Genomic DNA, 14,025 nt, shown 5'->3' on the forward strand with positions numbered 1-14,025 from the left:
GCCCAGCCATTGTTGTTGACACTGTTTATGTGTATGTGTCACATTGTCTCTGGGCTACTGCCTCACAATTTTCTGTTCTGTTCTCCTGTGTGTCACGGTGGCTGGCAGGCAGGCCCTGACTGATAATGTCAGTGTGGCCAACTAACTATAACTAGGCCAATGTCGTGATAGCTGGTTGTGTATCACCATCATGGATCCCTTATAATCATATGTATTTGTCACCAAATGACCCCCCCCCCCCTTCTTTTTTCATATTTGTATTGCCACCCCCACCAATGGACCACTGGAAGCAATGCACCACTGGAAGCAGTTAATTTGATTAATAATAATGAAATATTATTAAATATAATAATAATAACGGTATTGTCATTATTGATTAAACTGCACATTTTAAAAAACGCCAAATTCATATTTTTTATCAAACCAATTGCAAAATAAAAAGTTAAATTGAAAACATGTAAAACATTTTATCTATTTATTTTAATGTTAACTTAAAAAGAAGAATATTACAAACGGAACAAAAATAAAACTATTATACATTATTATACAGCTTCAAACATTTGTTTCTCTCCTCTGCATGATAACGTTGTTTTCCAGTTTTCGACAAAGTATTTTATGTTTACTCTATCAGGTTAGTTTTTACCCCAGAACCAACATTTATGATCAATGAACTCAATCATCGACAGAGAGGGGCAAATTCTACAAACTGGCGCGCCGTGCACATAGAATACTAGTACTAGAACAGCTGTTTAGTGTCTGAGGAAGAAACACGTTTGATAATTAAAATGCACCTTTAGGCAATTCCAATATATAGGCATTGACCCTTAAGCAAATATATTTTTTAATAATAAAAATGCCAATGAACATCTTTTTTGACATCCAGAAGTTGCCAGCTTTCAATCTAGACTACTGGTATCTATGGCCTTTCAGTCGTGCCTGGGCTACATCGTGAACGCGCATGTCAGGCTCGCTGCAGAGATCTTGCTGCCTCGGCTCTCACGATTATTCGTGGGGATGGTGTTGACAGCGAGAGGCGGCGGACGGGCAGCTTTATGTGTCTAAATAGATGTCAGCGCCCGGTGAGAATACATTTATACGGCTAGAGCACACATTCCCCGCAAACCTTACATTTGTGGAGGAAGACGACTCTACCAGGCCGAGGACAGCGTCAACGTTACTGATGGAATCCCCAGTCTCTGCTACATGGAGAAACCGAAAGGGTGGACTGGTTATAAATAATTAAAAACCCTGCTGCTGCTACAATATAATAAAAATGCATCTACATCAGGTGCTGACGGGTGCCGTAAACCCTGGAGATTGCTGCTATTCGGTTGGGAGCGTGAACGACATTCCTTTTACGGTGAGGTTTTATTGTGATAGTTGCTCAAGATGACACCCATTGACGATAAGTACTGACTAGCTAGCTGCAGAGTTAGCTAGCTGGCGTTAGATATCGGGCTGGCTGTCGAGCTAAAGGTACCCGGGTAGTGTGCTAGCCAAAGTGCCGCACTAAGAGATTCACAAACACTGTCGAATCTGCTTGGGGCATCCCTCTGCATTTACCTCTACAGCCACACACCAGCTAACACAGTCAAGTAAATGCTCGTGTCACGTCTGCGTCTGTTCTTTTACAGGCTATGTAACGCTCCAAGACCTTTAACGTTACGCCACTCAAATGACCTTTAGCTTTGCGTTGTAACGTTTAAATTAACAATAGTTCAAGGGAATCCCTTTGCGCATCCATGGGATTACTGCCAAATATTTGCAACGGGACACGCTTCTACGTAAATGCGTTGTGCACAATACAGGCTACTGAATATTGGGGTTTGACATTGCTGGATGAAATAGCTGTGTGTATTGTGTGAATGTAGAAGTACTGTAGCTAAGCTTGCTACCATTTGGCGTTAAATCCTCCTCACGGATCATTAGCTCGCTGTCATCCTAACATCAGCTGCGCCAGCCGTGACGTAGAGAGCCATATATGGACACATGAGCTAGAGGCAGAATGGCAGTTTCTTGCCATCTGTCTTTTTTTAACTTAATTAAGCAGAAAAATGAATTTTTTTTACTTCTTTATAGACGCTTATATCGGGATATACAATTAATTTGAATGCAAACCGATGGAAATGCTTGCTTTCCATAAAACCACGTTCTCCATCTGCTCTGTGTTGACATCTTTGGGCCATAAATATTCTTCCTGTGATCTGGTGGCTTCCTAGCATTTCTCAAGAGACAGGACAAAGATACCAAGTCATATTCCAATATGTGCAGAATAAAAAACCTATACTATTATACTGTATCCTCTTTTGTGTTAGCAAGCTAAAAATTGATTAGTTGAAGATAAACTCTAGGTAAAGGTAAACCACTCACAAATTATATTAGTATGCCCTGTTTTACCTTTGGGGTTCACTATTGAGTTGCCAACATGACCAGTCTTTTTGAGGATCTTAGTTTGTTTACTATCATGTTTATAATAGAAGCACTTTTGTGCTATTTATAAATTTTTACTGTACAGTAGAATGCTGTTTATGTGGAGCTTGTTTTTGTCCGCAACAAGAAAAGCAAAGTCATCACATCAGATAAATTCTTTAAGTGCAGGATCAAAATAAATTCTTGAGCAGCAATGTTGTGTGCTACCAATCGCTCTTTGTGAAAATGAGCAAATGGTACTGTTAGCCTGTGTAATGGCTGCCAAATCTGGGCTTGGTCTGTTCATGCTGCTCATTAGTGAGGTGTTGTTTTTATATATATATATATATATATATATATATATATATATATATATATATATATATATATATATATATATATATATATATATATATATATATATATATAATTTTTTGGGGGGGAGTGGGGTGGAGGCACAGACACATCACAGACACTCATAACAGACACTAATCTGTAATTTCAGATTCCCTTCTTATAGAATTTAATACAGTTCTTTTATTGAATACAGACAGTTTATTTTCCTGGTCATTTCCAGTCAAACTATAGGGAGGGGTTTTCCCCTTTTCCCATTAAACTGACACTAAGGCTATTTGGTTGTAGATGGACAGTGTTTTTACCTAGGCTCATATCTGATCAACAAAACTGGACAGAGCTGGTAATGAAGCTAAAGCCTTGCACATTGCCACGGGGCCCCCTTTTCTGTGCCTGGTGTTTTCTTTCTGTGTCAGTGAGGGCATTTGAAGAACACTAGACATCGTGTCCTATGCAGTTACACTCACTCTGACCCCTAGGGCACCTTAGACAGAAAAGCAAACATGACTTTAAGCCATGTAAGATGTAAAACCATTCTATCCCCATGCTATTTATTCTGTGCTTCTGTAACATTGCATGCAAAACTGACATTGGCTAAGAATTGGCAGACATATATGTAATGACATTTGAATGATGGACATTGAAACATTTGCACCCTGATGTTGCTTGTATGGTGGGCTAGTGGATGGTGAATCAGGTTGTATGTTTAGAGTCCACATTCACGGTATTTAGAGCTATTGAGATGGAATATGAAGGCGAAGATTAAGAAGATATTAGTTTATCATTTATGCAAAAAAATAAAACAATGTCAATGTGGTGCATATCTAATTTGCAGTTGTGATGATGAAAATCTTTCCAAGCCATTTTCAGTTAAATTACATAATTCTTTGCACCCATTTTGTGTGATTTGTCTTTGATTTCTATCGTAACACTGAAGACTGAGAGGTTGTAAAAATTGGGGTTAGAAAGACTGATGTGAATGTACAAACAGCCAATTTGTAGAGCTGAACATCTATGATCTTCTGTACACAGCACCAATACATCCGTAAACTATGATCCACATTCAAAATACATCCACATTCAACTCTTGGTCTGTCTGCATCGAAGTGTCCTTGGGGAGACAGAAGCTGAATCCGGTGTAGTTTGGCTGTTATTGGCTACTGTTTGGCTAAAGTCATGCTGCTGAGAATAACGAGGCCAATATGCTGTGACTAAAGACTGTAGGATCAAAGTACATGTCTGTGCTGTTGGCTTTTTCAAGGATAATGTCTTAACACAGACTGACACAAAGACCAGGTCATCACAGGTCAGAATGGGTCAGTTCATGTTTAAAAAAATTTGCAGCCAAAGCTTTTGACTACAGTACCCAGCTAGCGAACACCGGTATAAAAATGTTACACATGGTAGCACCTGTGACTTAGTAGCAGCCTCACATGATTGCATTAGACATGGGGAATAAGTGTCATTTGACGCAATAAAGGCAGAAGTGATCTCTCATTCTTTTCCCCCTATCTGCATTCATTATCACAGCACATGACTGCAATCACCTTCTTAAAAACATTTTCTCTCAAAAGCAGTCACACCCCTGCCTTATGTGCTTTTATTTATTCAAATAGCCTTCAAGATGTCTTTAAGATTATCATCAGTACAAATGACGTTTGCTGACTGAATAAAAAAAAAAAAAGATAGCTAACCACACCTACTAGATCTCTGGCTAACTTGAAATTCAGTAAATCTGCATGCTATCCTAGCATGCTCCCAACAAAGTGCTAAGCATAAGGTCGCTTCACCAGTAGACAGTACTTATCATAAATGGATCTAGTTGACTTTGCATTGTTTCTCTACTTACTTCTGATGTGATTCTCTGGTAACTGTTAATGTGTTATACTGTAGAGAGATAATATTTATTTATTAGCAGAAATATTCTTGATTTAATCAGCTTACTGACTGATAAACGAAACATTCCTGCTTCAGAGGTGCTTTAAGACAGTAGATTTCTAAAATAATAGAGATTTACTGATACAGATACCAGCATCGGGTCCAATCATTCTGCTACTGCAACCAATATCATTTTAACCTCACGTTGGTTGAGCAGGTAGGCGTCGGTCAAACTGCTTTGTCCTTTTCATTTTATTATTTTTAGCAAAACTTGGTTACAATTATGGAAAGCTGGTCTGCACCTTGTTTGTTTTGCCACAAACACAAGATTTTCTGAAATCTCATGGGATTTGTTGGGTTGCTTTCCTCAAAGCTTCCAGTTGTCAGGTACAGCTCCTTCCAGACTGCCAGACGAAAAAACTTTTGACAGCTGAGGGAAACAATGTTTAAGTGTGAATTGTCAAGTCTTCCTAACCCTAACCCTAAGTAGTCTTCAGGTGTGTCCCCACTGGTATTTGGAAAGCATCTGCCAGTGGCTCTCATCAACTTATCTGGGAAGTAAATTAGTGAGGAGAAAAGTCAGTTTAGTTCTAATGTTGATAGTATCAGCAAGTACTCAAATGTAAGTACTTGCACTGAGTCTGGGAAAAAACAGTATTGGGATATCCCTATGAAATACCTGATCCACATACAGAATCTCTGACTTCTCAACACTATGTTTGGCTAAGTCGAATGCACAAGCATTTCTTCTATCTATATATTAAGTTATGTACATTTTTACCATGACATGTATCATGTATTATCTGGACAGGTAGAATGATTATTTCATTCACCATTAGTTGAAACAGATCTTGTGGATTCTTGGATGTGCAGCATAGTGGGGAGTGGTTAGCGCTGCTGCCTCTCAGCTAGAAGGTTGAGGGGTTTTCCTGTGAAAAAAGTCCTTGACTGACCGTGGCCTTTCTCTGTGGAGTCTGCATGTTCTTCCCATGGGTGTCCTCTTGGTACTCCAGTTTCTTCCCACAGTCCAAAGAAATGCATGTTAGGTTAATTGGAGACTCTAAATTGCCCGTGTGAATGGTTGTCTGTCTGTACATGTCTCTATGTGTTGGCCCTAAGATAGATAAGCTTCTGCCCCTCCATGACCCTACACAGGATAAGCGGTTAAGATAATGGAGGGATTCTTCGACAAAGAAAGAAATATGTCCCATACTCAAGCACAAATCAACAGAACAAAGTGATTATCATAGTTTATTCTATTATAGATGGGTAGGCTGTATTCAACTTTACTTTATTGGTTCAGGGTCCTACAAGCTCCAAATTACTATGAGTGGAAAGGGGCTCACAAATTCTCATAAAGGTGTGTGCATGTGTGTGTGACAGAGACAGAAAAGGTACAGAGCAGGCCCAGACTGTGCGTGACGGTTACTGCTTTTTATTCCAGCTGTAATGTGCAGGAGCAAATGCTGCAGTGATAGTGAAGCACAGGCTGCATGTCCCTAACTTCTCGTTTTGTCAGTCTTTGGCATACTATTAGGGTTAAGATGAAGGCCTGTGACAATCTTCACTTTAATTTCATCCGTGGCATTCATTGTACATGCATATGAAACTACTGGTTGTACTGTTATGTGACCCAGTGGTTCCTAGTTTCTCCTTCTATTCTCCTGAATAATGAAAGATACTAAGCATCTCCCAGGTGCTGTTGCCATTGCTGCCTTTCTACACATAATTGCCAACTGCCTGCATGCACTGTTGTATTATTTTACCTTCTTCCCACAGTCTGAATCTTAACACAGGCCTGCTCATTAAGCATGGGCAGTTAGCAAGTGCTGTTTGTGTCTACTTATTCACACATGAGTAGGTGTTATTTGTTCATGCAGTGATCTGTACTTTGCATTATGTTTGTTTTACTGTTGTGTTCTCTGGGCTATATTTTTATTACGTCTCCTGCCAATGCTATGATGAGGTACTTGCCTTGCTAAGTTAATCCTGTTATTACAGCTCACCTTATTTGAGTAATATTCATATTTGTACCATTCATAATTGAGTGCTCTTATGATTTGCTTGTTTACTTTTAAATAGCATCATGTTGTGCATCCAATTGAAATCTATTATTTTTGAAAACCCATACTGTAAAGTGAAACAAACTGGTTTCTCCCCGATTTTCTTTTTCAGGCCTATGGCTCTGGTTGTGATTTAGTGATCTTGGCTAGTGACTTTGAGTGTGTGCAGATTATCCCTGGAGCTCAGAATGGAAACATACAGGTGGGCTGTGTGGAGTGCTCCCACCAGCTTGGCAGGGTAAGTGTTGGCTGCGTATTCAGACACACTCCCACACACACCTTTTGTTTTTCCATGAAGCCACAGACATTATCATTCACAGAGCATCAAGAAGTAGATCTAGCTGTGGGTTTACTCCTGTCTTGTACTGCCCACCCTATCCTTCTCTCCTGTGCCACTCCCCACGTACTCCTCTCCTGTGGTAATGACTGTGCACAAGCACCGAGTGAGTAATGTTGTGATGATGAACACAGCTCCTTATTTTTAGATTGCTGCCTCCTATGGAAACACAGTCTGCATATTTGAACCTCTTTCTACTAACCCAAACAAACGCCACAAGGTGAGAATAAATGTCACTATTTGGAAATATACCTTCTAGCATTTTGAAACAATGGCTAGTGAGTGTAATCACCCCTGTGTGCTAATAACTTTGCGTGGTATGTCACTCTTCTGCTACTAACAGCATCTTAACTATCAGTGGCAAAAGACAGGGCAGTTCTTCCTCGATGCCATTACCTACAACCTGGCCTGGGACCCACAAGGTATTCCCGAGCTGTCTGTGTTTAACTTAATTTGCTGACTCTTTGACTCAATTAATCTGCCTTTATTCACAACTCCAACTCGCTCCCCCATTTAGTTTGTTTGGGAGAATATGTGCATTATGTAACAGTGCAAGTGGCTCTGTGTTTTGTAGTAGGCAACGTGGGCTCTGAGGTGTGTAACATAGTGCTTCATTGTGTCCTCAGGGAATCGTATCCTAGCAGCAACTGAGCGGCTCCAGCTGTGGGCTCCTCCACTGGCAGATGCCCTTATAGAGGAGGAGGATGGGCAAATGACTGAGGACAGGCCCCACCCTGTCCTCAATGACTGGAACTGTGTCTGGCAATGCAAGTATGTTTTTGCTTTGGCTATAGTGTAAGAGCCTTTCACACAAATGACAATTAAAAAAAATTGGTCGTCAGAATCAAACTCCCAAAATTATTTAGATTATTTTGTATAGAGCCAAGCGCAGTTATACTGAGAAAATACTGTTCTCGGTTGATAAAAGAAATGACAATTGGCTTAACAGTAAATTGATTAAACCTGTGTGATTTCTTTACTTCCCCTCTCTTTTGCTAGTTTGCAGATTTCAATTCAGAAATATTCTTTAGCCAGATTTCTCATTCATTATTTTAAGTGAAACATATTATGGTAATCTTTTTTGAAAATATCAAACTTTTCTTTAATTTTCCTGTTAATTTTATATTCAGAACAATTAGGGAACAGTTAAATATTATATGCATACCCCGCTTTTTACATTTACTTTGTCTTTTGACAGAGAATTTTTTTGCTAGTTTTTGCTCAAAATAATAAATTTTATAAATTCCATTATTACAATATTATTATATAATTTTGGTATTTACAAGATTTTTTGCTGTCACTGATTGAAAACATCCGCACACAGCCTCGCATGGAGTCTTGTTGGTGCCTTGACAGTATGGTCTGTGCTTTAAGCTGTGTAAACAGACAAAGATACATAATACTGTGTTGGTAATTGTCATCTGATGACACATGGGCATGCTTCAGAGGACCACAACAGCAGGAAGGTGCAAGCTCTAAAATTAGCACCAGGATATCATGCAAAATGCAACTACACATAGCTAAATGTTGGAACAACTTCTTCTTTTTTTTCTCTTGGAGAAGTGAATGTTGCTGATGTTGTTCTTGTTTTTGCTTGTGTTTCACCTAGAACTGCTGCATCTGTTCACATTGCCAAGTGGTCTCCCGATGGAGAGTACTTTGCAACAATTGGAAAGGTATGAAAATTTATTAAAACAGGACGTTGTTCTTGTAAGGCCTATGGCAATATTTGTGCATAACAAATTTTCATGCATGTGTTTCCATATACAGGATGACTGTTTACTTAAGGTGTGGTATCCTACCACGGGGTGGCGTTCTGCTGTGGTGGTCCAGGACCCCTCTGATAAAAAACCTTTTCCTGTTCACTTTTCCTTTGTTTACCTTGCCCATCCTCGCTCTGTCACTGGTATGTCCTGGAGGAAGACCAGCAAGTACATGCCCAAGTAAGAAAGACTTTTTTGTTTTGGTTGTTGTTTGCGGTGTATTATCAAGCATGGGCATTTTAACAACCCCCCCACCGTAGTAGGTAAGGACTACTTTTCCCAGAATTCCATATTGTGTCATAAATGTCACACCAATTGTTCTCAGAAAGTACAGTAAAATAAGTGAACATAATTTCTGTATTAGTCGTTGTCGTTGTGGTTGTAATTCTTTTCAGAACACCAGACCAGATAGCCTGCCAAGTGTGAGACTGTTAGAGTTGTGGGAAATTCAGAATGTTGTAACAGGTGGAGACAGCCAGAGAAAGGGATCTTCATTTGGGTGTTCAGTTATATTTCACTTCTGTCTTTTCCTCAGTCTGGGCAAAGAAAACTATACAAAGTCACATGCATTTTTCTATGAGATATCCTGTTTTTATTATAAGAATCTATCAAGACAATTTGTTTTGTTTCTATCTTGACATTTGCATTTTATTGTTTTTGTTTTAACAATATACTTGTTTTCTATAAGTGTTGTTAGATCTTTTTAATGGTATTTATTTATTAATAATGGCATATACACACATTCAATGTTGTTGAACCTTGTCATGTAAAATTATTTTGAGGTCTGAACAAAACAAAAATCAATTTCGATCCCATAATATGCTGCAGTGTGTTTTATTTGATTATTTTTAGATGTAGTAAATATTGGATATATTCATAGAACATATTAATCAGTATGACGGACAATTGGATTCCTCTATCATTTTTTAGGGGTTCAGTGTGCAATGTGTTGCTCACCTCCTGTGAGGATGGTGTATGTAGGTTGTGGTCAGAGACCCTACTACCAGAAGATAGCCTGCTTGGGGGACAGATCTCTGAGAACACACACTCCTTCAGCTCTAGTCTGCCAGGCCTGGCAGGCAATAAAGACAAGATTCAGCATGCTTTGGAGGTACAGTTACGTAATCAAACAGATCTGACCAGAGATGATTTATTAAAGAAACTATAAATATACAATTTGCAATAAAGGAAAACTGAACACTAGTTTATTTTTGTGCTTTCCCTATTAGTCAATCCACCACCTGAAGCATCTGCGTCGTGGCCGCCGACGGTCCTCTGCTCTGGTGGCACACAGTGAACTACTCCCCTCTCAGCTTGGCACACAGGACATGCACACTCACCGCCACATTGCTCATCATGCAAATGCCCTGTGTCACTTTCATATCTCAGCCAGTATTAACCCCAACACAGGTAAGGTGGTGTTATAGTTCTTCTTCATAGATCCCTACATACAGTAGTTGTACTATTGGCCATATATATACTGTAAATGTGTATAATGTTTACCTATTTAATGATTTTCTCTTTACTAAATTGCTTTTTTGTTTTATGTTTGCTGCAAAATGTATTGAACACAGGCGCATGCCCTATCATGGCCATTTTAAGATTCACCTCTACATGGATACATACTTTATAGATTAAAAGCAACTACCCTGAATTATTTTTACTATACCCATAATTACATAATCAATCGAGTTTTGCTGGCATATAATTTCCATACAGGTGTGTTGGGTTTGTTTTGTTACAAAACATAAACTGGAGTAATTTTCCTCCGCTTCCTCCACCTATCTCCCTCTTCTTCTTTCAGATATCCCACCAGTGCTGGCTGACTCCGCATCGTTCAACGCAGATGATGGCAGTGGTGGTGGAGGCTTCATGGTTCATTGGCTTAACAATAAGGACCTCAGCTTCACTTCTTCTATGGACCTTTTTATGCTGCAGCTCAGAAAACTGTCTGAACAGCAACTGGACCAGACTACTGAGGACCCTCCAGACCCTGAAGGATCTCCTATGAAGTTTGAATTTGGTATGATCTACACTCTGGTGAATGCACATTCATTAAATTCTTAAAAGCAACATCATCCTGTAAAAGCACATTGTTTTATGGATTTTTAGATCTGGACGACATTTCTGACAAAGCCTCCTCAGAGCCCGGGGAGGAGGGGGAGCCAGGGGAGCAGGGAAGTACCAAGGCATCATCTCCAGGCTCCAGCTCTAGTATGCCGTTGCCCTCTATGCTACTTGAAAGAAAGATGGAGATTCTGATCACAGAGTGGAACAAGAGCCCAGACATGCTGTTTACCATCCATCCTGCTGATGGGTCATTTCTAGTTTGGCATGTAAAATACTTGGACGAATTCAACCAAGGGATCTTCAGACAGGTTCAGGTGAGTAGAAAAAAAACCATGATCCTCTGGATCCCCTCCTATTTTCCACTAGCAATTTTCATACGCCTTTTCAGTATTAGTAACTCTTACTCTTAAAATGAATTTAAATTAAATTATGTGAGAAAAGTTTTACTTTTGACACATGAATATTCATGCCCTACTTGAAATTCTTAACATAGCCTACTCTATTTGTAATAAACAAATAAGGAGGGAAGTCCAATTATGTTTTTTGAAACACACGCTGATTCGGGTCTATTATTATGTTTATGGGCTAATCCAAAGTCTCATTTGATACTTTAACTAAAAGTTAATTAAATTGTAACACACTTATATTCATATGCTTGATACAAACAACAGATTCAAACTACAAAATTGTTAACCATATCATCTATTATTATTGTACAATTATAAATACAAATGTAACTGGTAGAAACAATAAAACAACAAAAATAGTCCACTCACATTTTTTTGTCACCGTTGTTACAGAGTGACAAATTACAAACTAGCTGTCACTACAGACAGTTACTGCAAAGAGTACTTTAACCAGATAACACACTCAGCCCAGTGCTTGAGGTAGTCATCATTGTAAAATTACATTAACTGAGAATGATTAAACATGTAGTGATCAAGTTGAAACGGTTAAAATTGAAAAAAAGAGAGCCAGAATTGAGTACCTCTGCACAGCGGGCATAGCTGCCAATTGGGTCACTGGAGGCTTTGACAGCAACTCTCCATGTAAAGATTTAAACTTCTGGAGCATATTCTTCTTCATCTTGTGGGGAAATATTTGTATAATGCAGTGTACACACTAATATTCTGTTAAAAAAAATAGGGTACGGAATATGCATTAGTGCGGGTTTGTGCCCCGGCCAGCCATGGCCTTTCTCTGTGGAGTTTGCATGTTGTCCCTGTGCTTGCGTGGGTTTCTTCCGGGTAATCTGGTTTACTACAACTGTTCCAAAACATGCATGTTAGGTTAATTGGTGAATCTAAAATTGCCCATAGATGTGAATGTGAGTGTGAATGGTTGTCTGTCTGTTTATGTCTCTGTGGCCCTGAGGTAGACTGATGACCTGTCCAGGGTGTACCCTGCCTCTCGCCCGATGTTTATTCTTTAAAAAACTTGAAGTAGAGAAGATGAAATAACATGTTAAGAACTGACATATTTACAGTTTTTTTTTTATGTATTCATTTATTTGTGATGCTAGACCCCTAGAATATTACTGCCAAGCATTTACACTTCGCCAGCGCCATAAAATGTAAATGTATGTAGATTGCACCCCTACTCTGCTTTACTAACCTCAGCAGCACCATGTTTGCAATTTATAGTTGTTTTTCAATTAAATGCATCTGGAAAAACCAAATATAATTTGGAAGTTGCATCAGCAGAAAGATGTAACGTGTTAGTATAAGGTTTGACCTCTTTAAAGATGGCACCCCATTAGATTAGATTATTAATAAAACCATTTTGATTAATTTTCAAATTGTTTGTTCTAATTGGAAACCAAATATTACATTAATATTGATATTACATTATTTTATTATTATTAAATTATTAAGGCTGGGCCTCGGGTTTATGTGTGTACAAATAAATTGGATAAAAACTTCACTCAACTTTGTCCATCATAATTGTTTGCTAAACTGTGATATGCATGTCTGTGCATGTATGTGTTTGTAAGTGCACAGTTGTGTTTCAAAATATATAAAATTGGAAAATTTCACTTGTATGCTGCAACTACATATTTATAGGAATGTATTTCTAAGGATTTATACCAATTCCCCCGCCAGGTGTCTTTTTCTTCCCGTATTCCAGTGGCATTTCCTACAGGTGATGCCAACTCACTTAGTAAAAACATTCTCATGTATGCCTGCACTTTGACTGAGGGTGAAAGTGCTGGGGCAGTGGAGCAGCAGAGGATGGTCCAACGTGTTAAACGCTCAGCTTCAGCCTCAGCTGGTTTTGGTTCACCCGCTTTGGCCCCCTCTACTAATCCTCACCCTGGTATCAGTCCTGCTGTCATGATGGTCTCCAAGCATGTCGATGGATCTCTCAACCAGGTTAGAAACAAAGATTACAGATAGGGAAGCTCAGTATTCTTCTGCCAGAGATTAGTGCATGCACGTTTTCATGAAGACCATTGTTTGTCCCTGAATAATTTTTTTTTTATCCATTTAGTCCTGTATAAAATTTCAAACCTTCACCATAATTTCTTGTCATAATGAAATTAATTAGTTATTCTATAATAGTCTTCCCTGCCCTTTCTAGATTTGTTTTTGTTTCTCTTGTCTGCAGTGGGCAGTTACATTTGCTGAGCGTTCTGCTTTCTCCAACGTTTTGACCGTATCTCACAAGTTCCGGTACTGCGGCCATCGCTTCCATCTGAATGATCAAGCCTGCCACACAGTGCTGCCACTGCTACTCACCACTTCACACCATAATGCCCTGCTTACCCCTCCCTCAGCCCCTAGCAGCCTGGAAGGAGAGCAGCCACCTACCTTTCCCCTACCAAAGGGACTTCCCAGGTATACATAGAACAGAAGGAACTACTGCCATTATTTTTAGTGCAGTCTGGTGTTGTCTCCTGAGCACCAGATGAAAGCAACTCTCTGGAGGAATGTTGAAAAAAGTCATAGGCCATATTATGCTTTTTTTGTATTTGTATTCGCTGGGTGTCTGTATGGCAATGTTGACTCTGCCAAAAGTGGCTGTGCAGTGGCTCCTGGACATGTTTTCTGGACCATGCATTTAAAATAAAAGACTGGAAAAGTCTTTTTGAATGTGATTTAACTACATGTTAAGGGCAGCACACACAAACACAGCCAGTGTTTTGTGAGAG

General features: G+C 39.2%; 1 protein-coding gene across 10 annotated transcripts in view; it reads left to right on the plus strand.

Moving 5' to 3' along the window:
• Window positions 1-957: 957 nt before the first annotated feature.
• dmxl2 (Dmx-like 2) overlaps window positions 958-14,025 on the plus strand; it is a 38,793-nt gene continuing 25,725 nt past the window's right edge. For 7 of the 10 annotated variants that reach the window (XM_067495936.1, XM_067495938.1, XM_067495939.1 and 4 more), the window contains exons 1-13: window positions 961-1,360; window positions 6,817-6,942; window positions 7,190-7,261; window positions 7,385-7,463; window positions 7,668-7,812; window positions 8,651-8,717; window positions 8,812-8,984; window positions 9,735-9,915; window positions 10,034-10,214; window positions 10,609-10,827; window positions 10,917-11,188; window positions 12,977-13,246; window positions 13,482-13,711. In XM_067495936.1, coding sequence (XP_067352037.1) covers window positions 1,274-1,360; window positions 6,817-6,942; window positions 7,190-7,261; window positions 7,385-7,463; window positions 7,668-7,812; window positions 8,651-8,717; window positions 8,812-8,984; window positions 9,735-9,915; window positions 10,034-10,214; window positions 10,609-10,827; window positions 10,917-11,188; window positions 12,977-13,246; window positions 13,482-13,711 — 2,102 coding nt within the window. In that variant the 5' untranslated portion in view covers window positions 961-1,273. Of the gene's footprint in view, window positions 1,361-6,816; window positions 6,943-7,189; window positions 7,262-7,384; window positions 7,464-7,667; window positions 7,813-8,650; window positions 8,718-8,811; window positions 8,985-9,734; window positions 9,916-10,033; window positions 10,215-10,608; window positions 10,828-10,916; window positions 11,189-12,976; window positions 13,247-13,481; window positions 13,712-14,025 lie in introns of those variants that run through there. The other 3 variants (XM_067495946.1, XM_067495944.1, XM_067495942.1) reach the window with 3 other exon arrangements.

Source organism: Channa argus, chromosome 2 (assembly GCF_033026475.1).
Source record: "Channa argus isolate prfri chromosome 2, Channa argus male v1.0, whole genome shotgun sequence".
Classification (NCBI taxonomy): domain Eukaryota; kingdom Metazoa; phylum Chordata; class Actinopteri; order Anabantiformes; family Channidae; genus Channa; species Channa argus.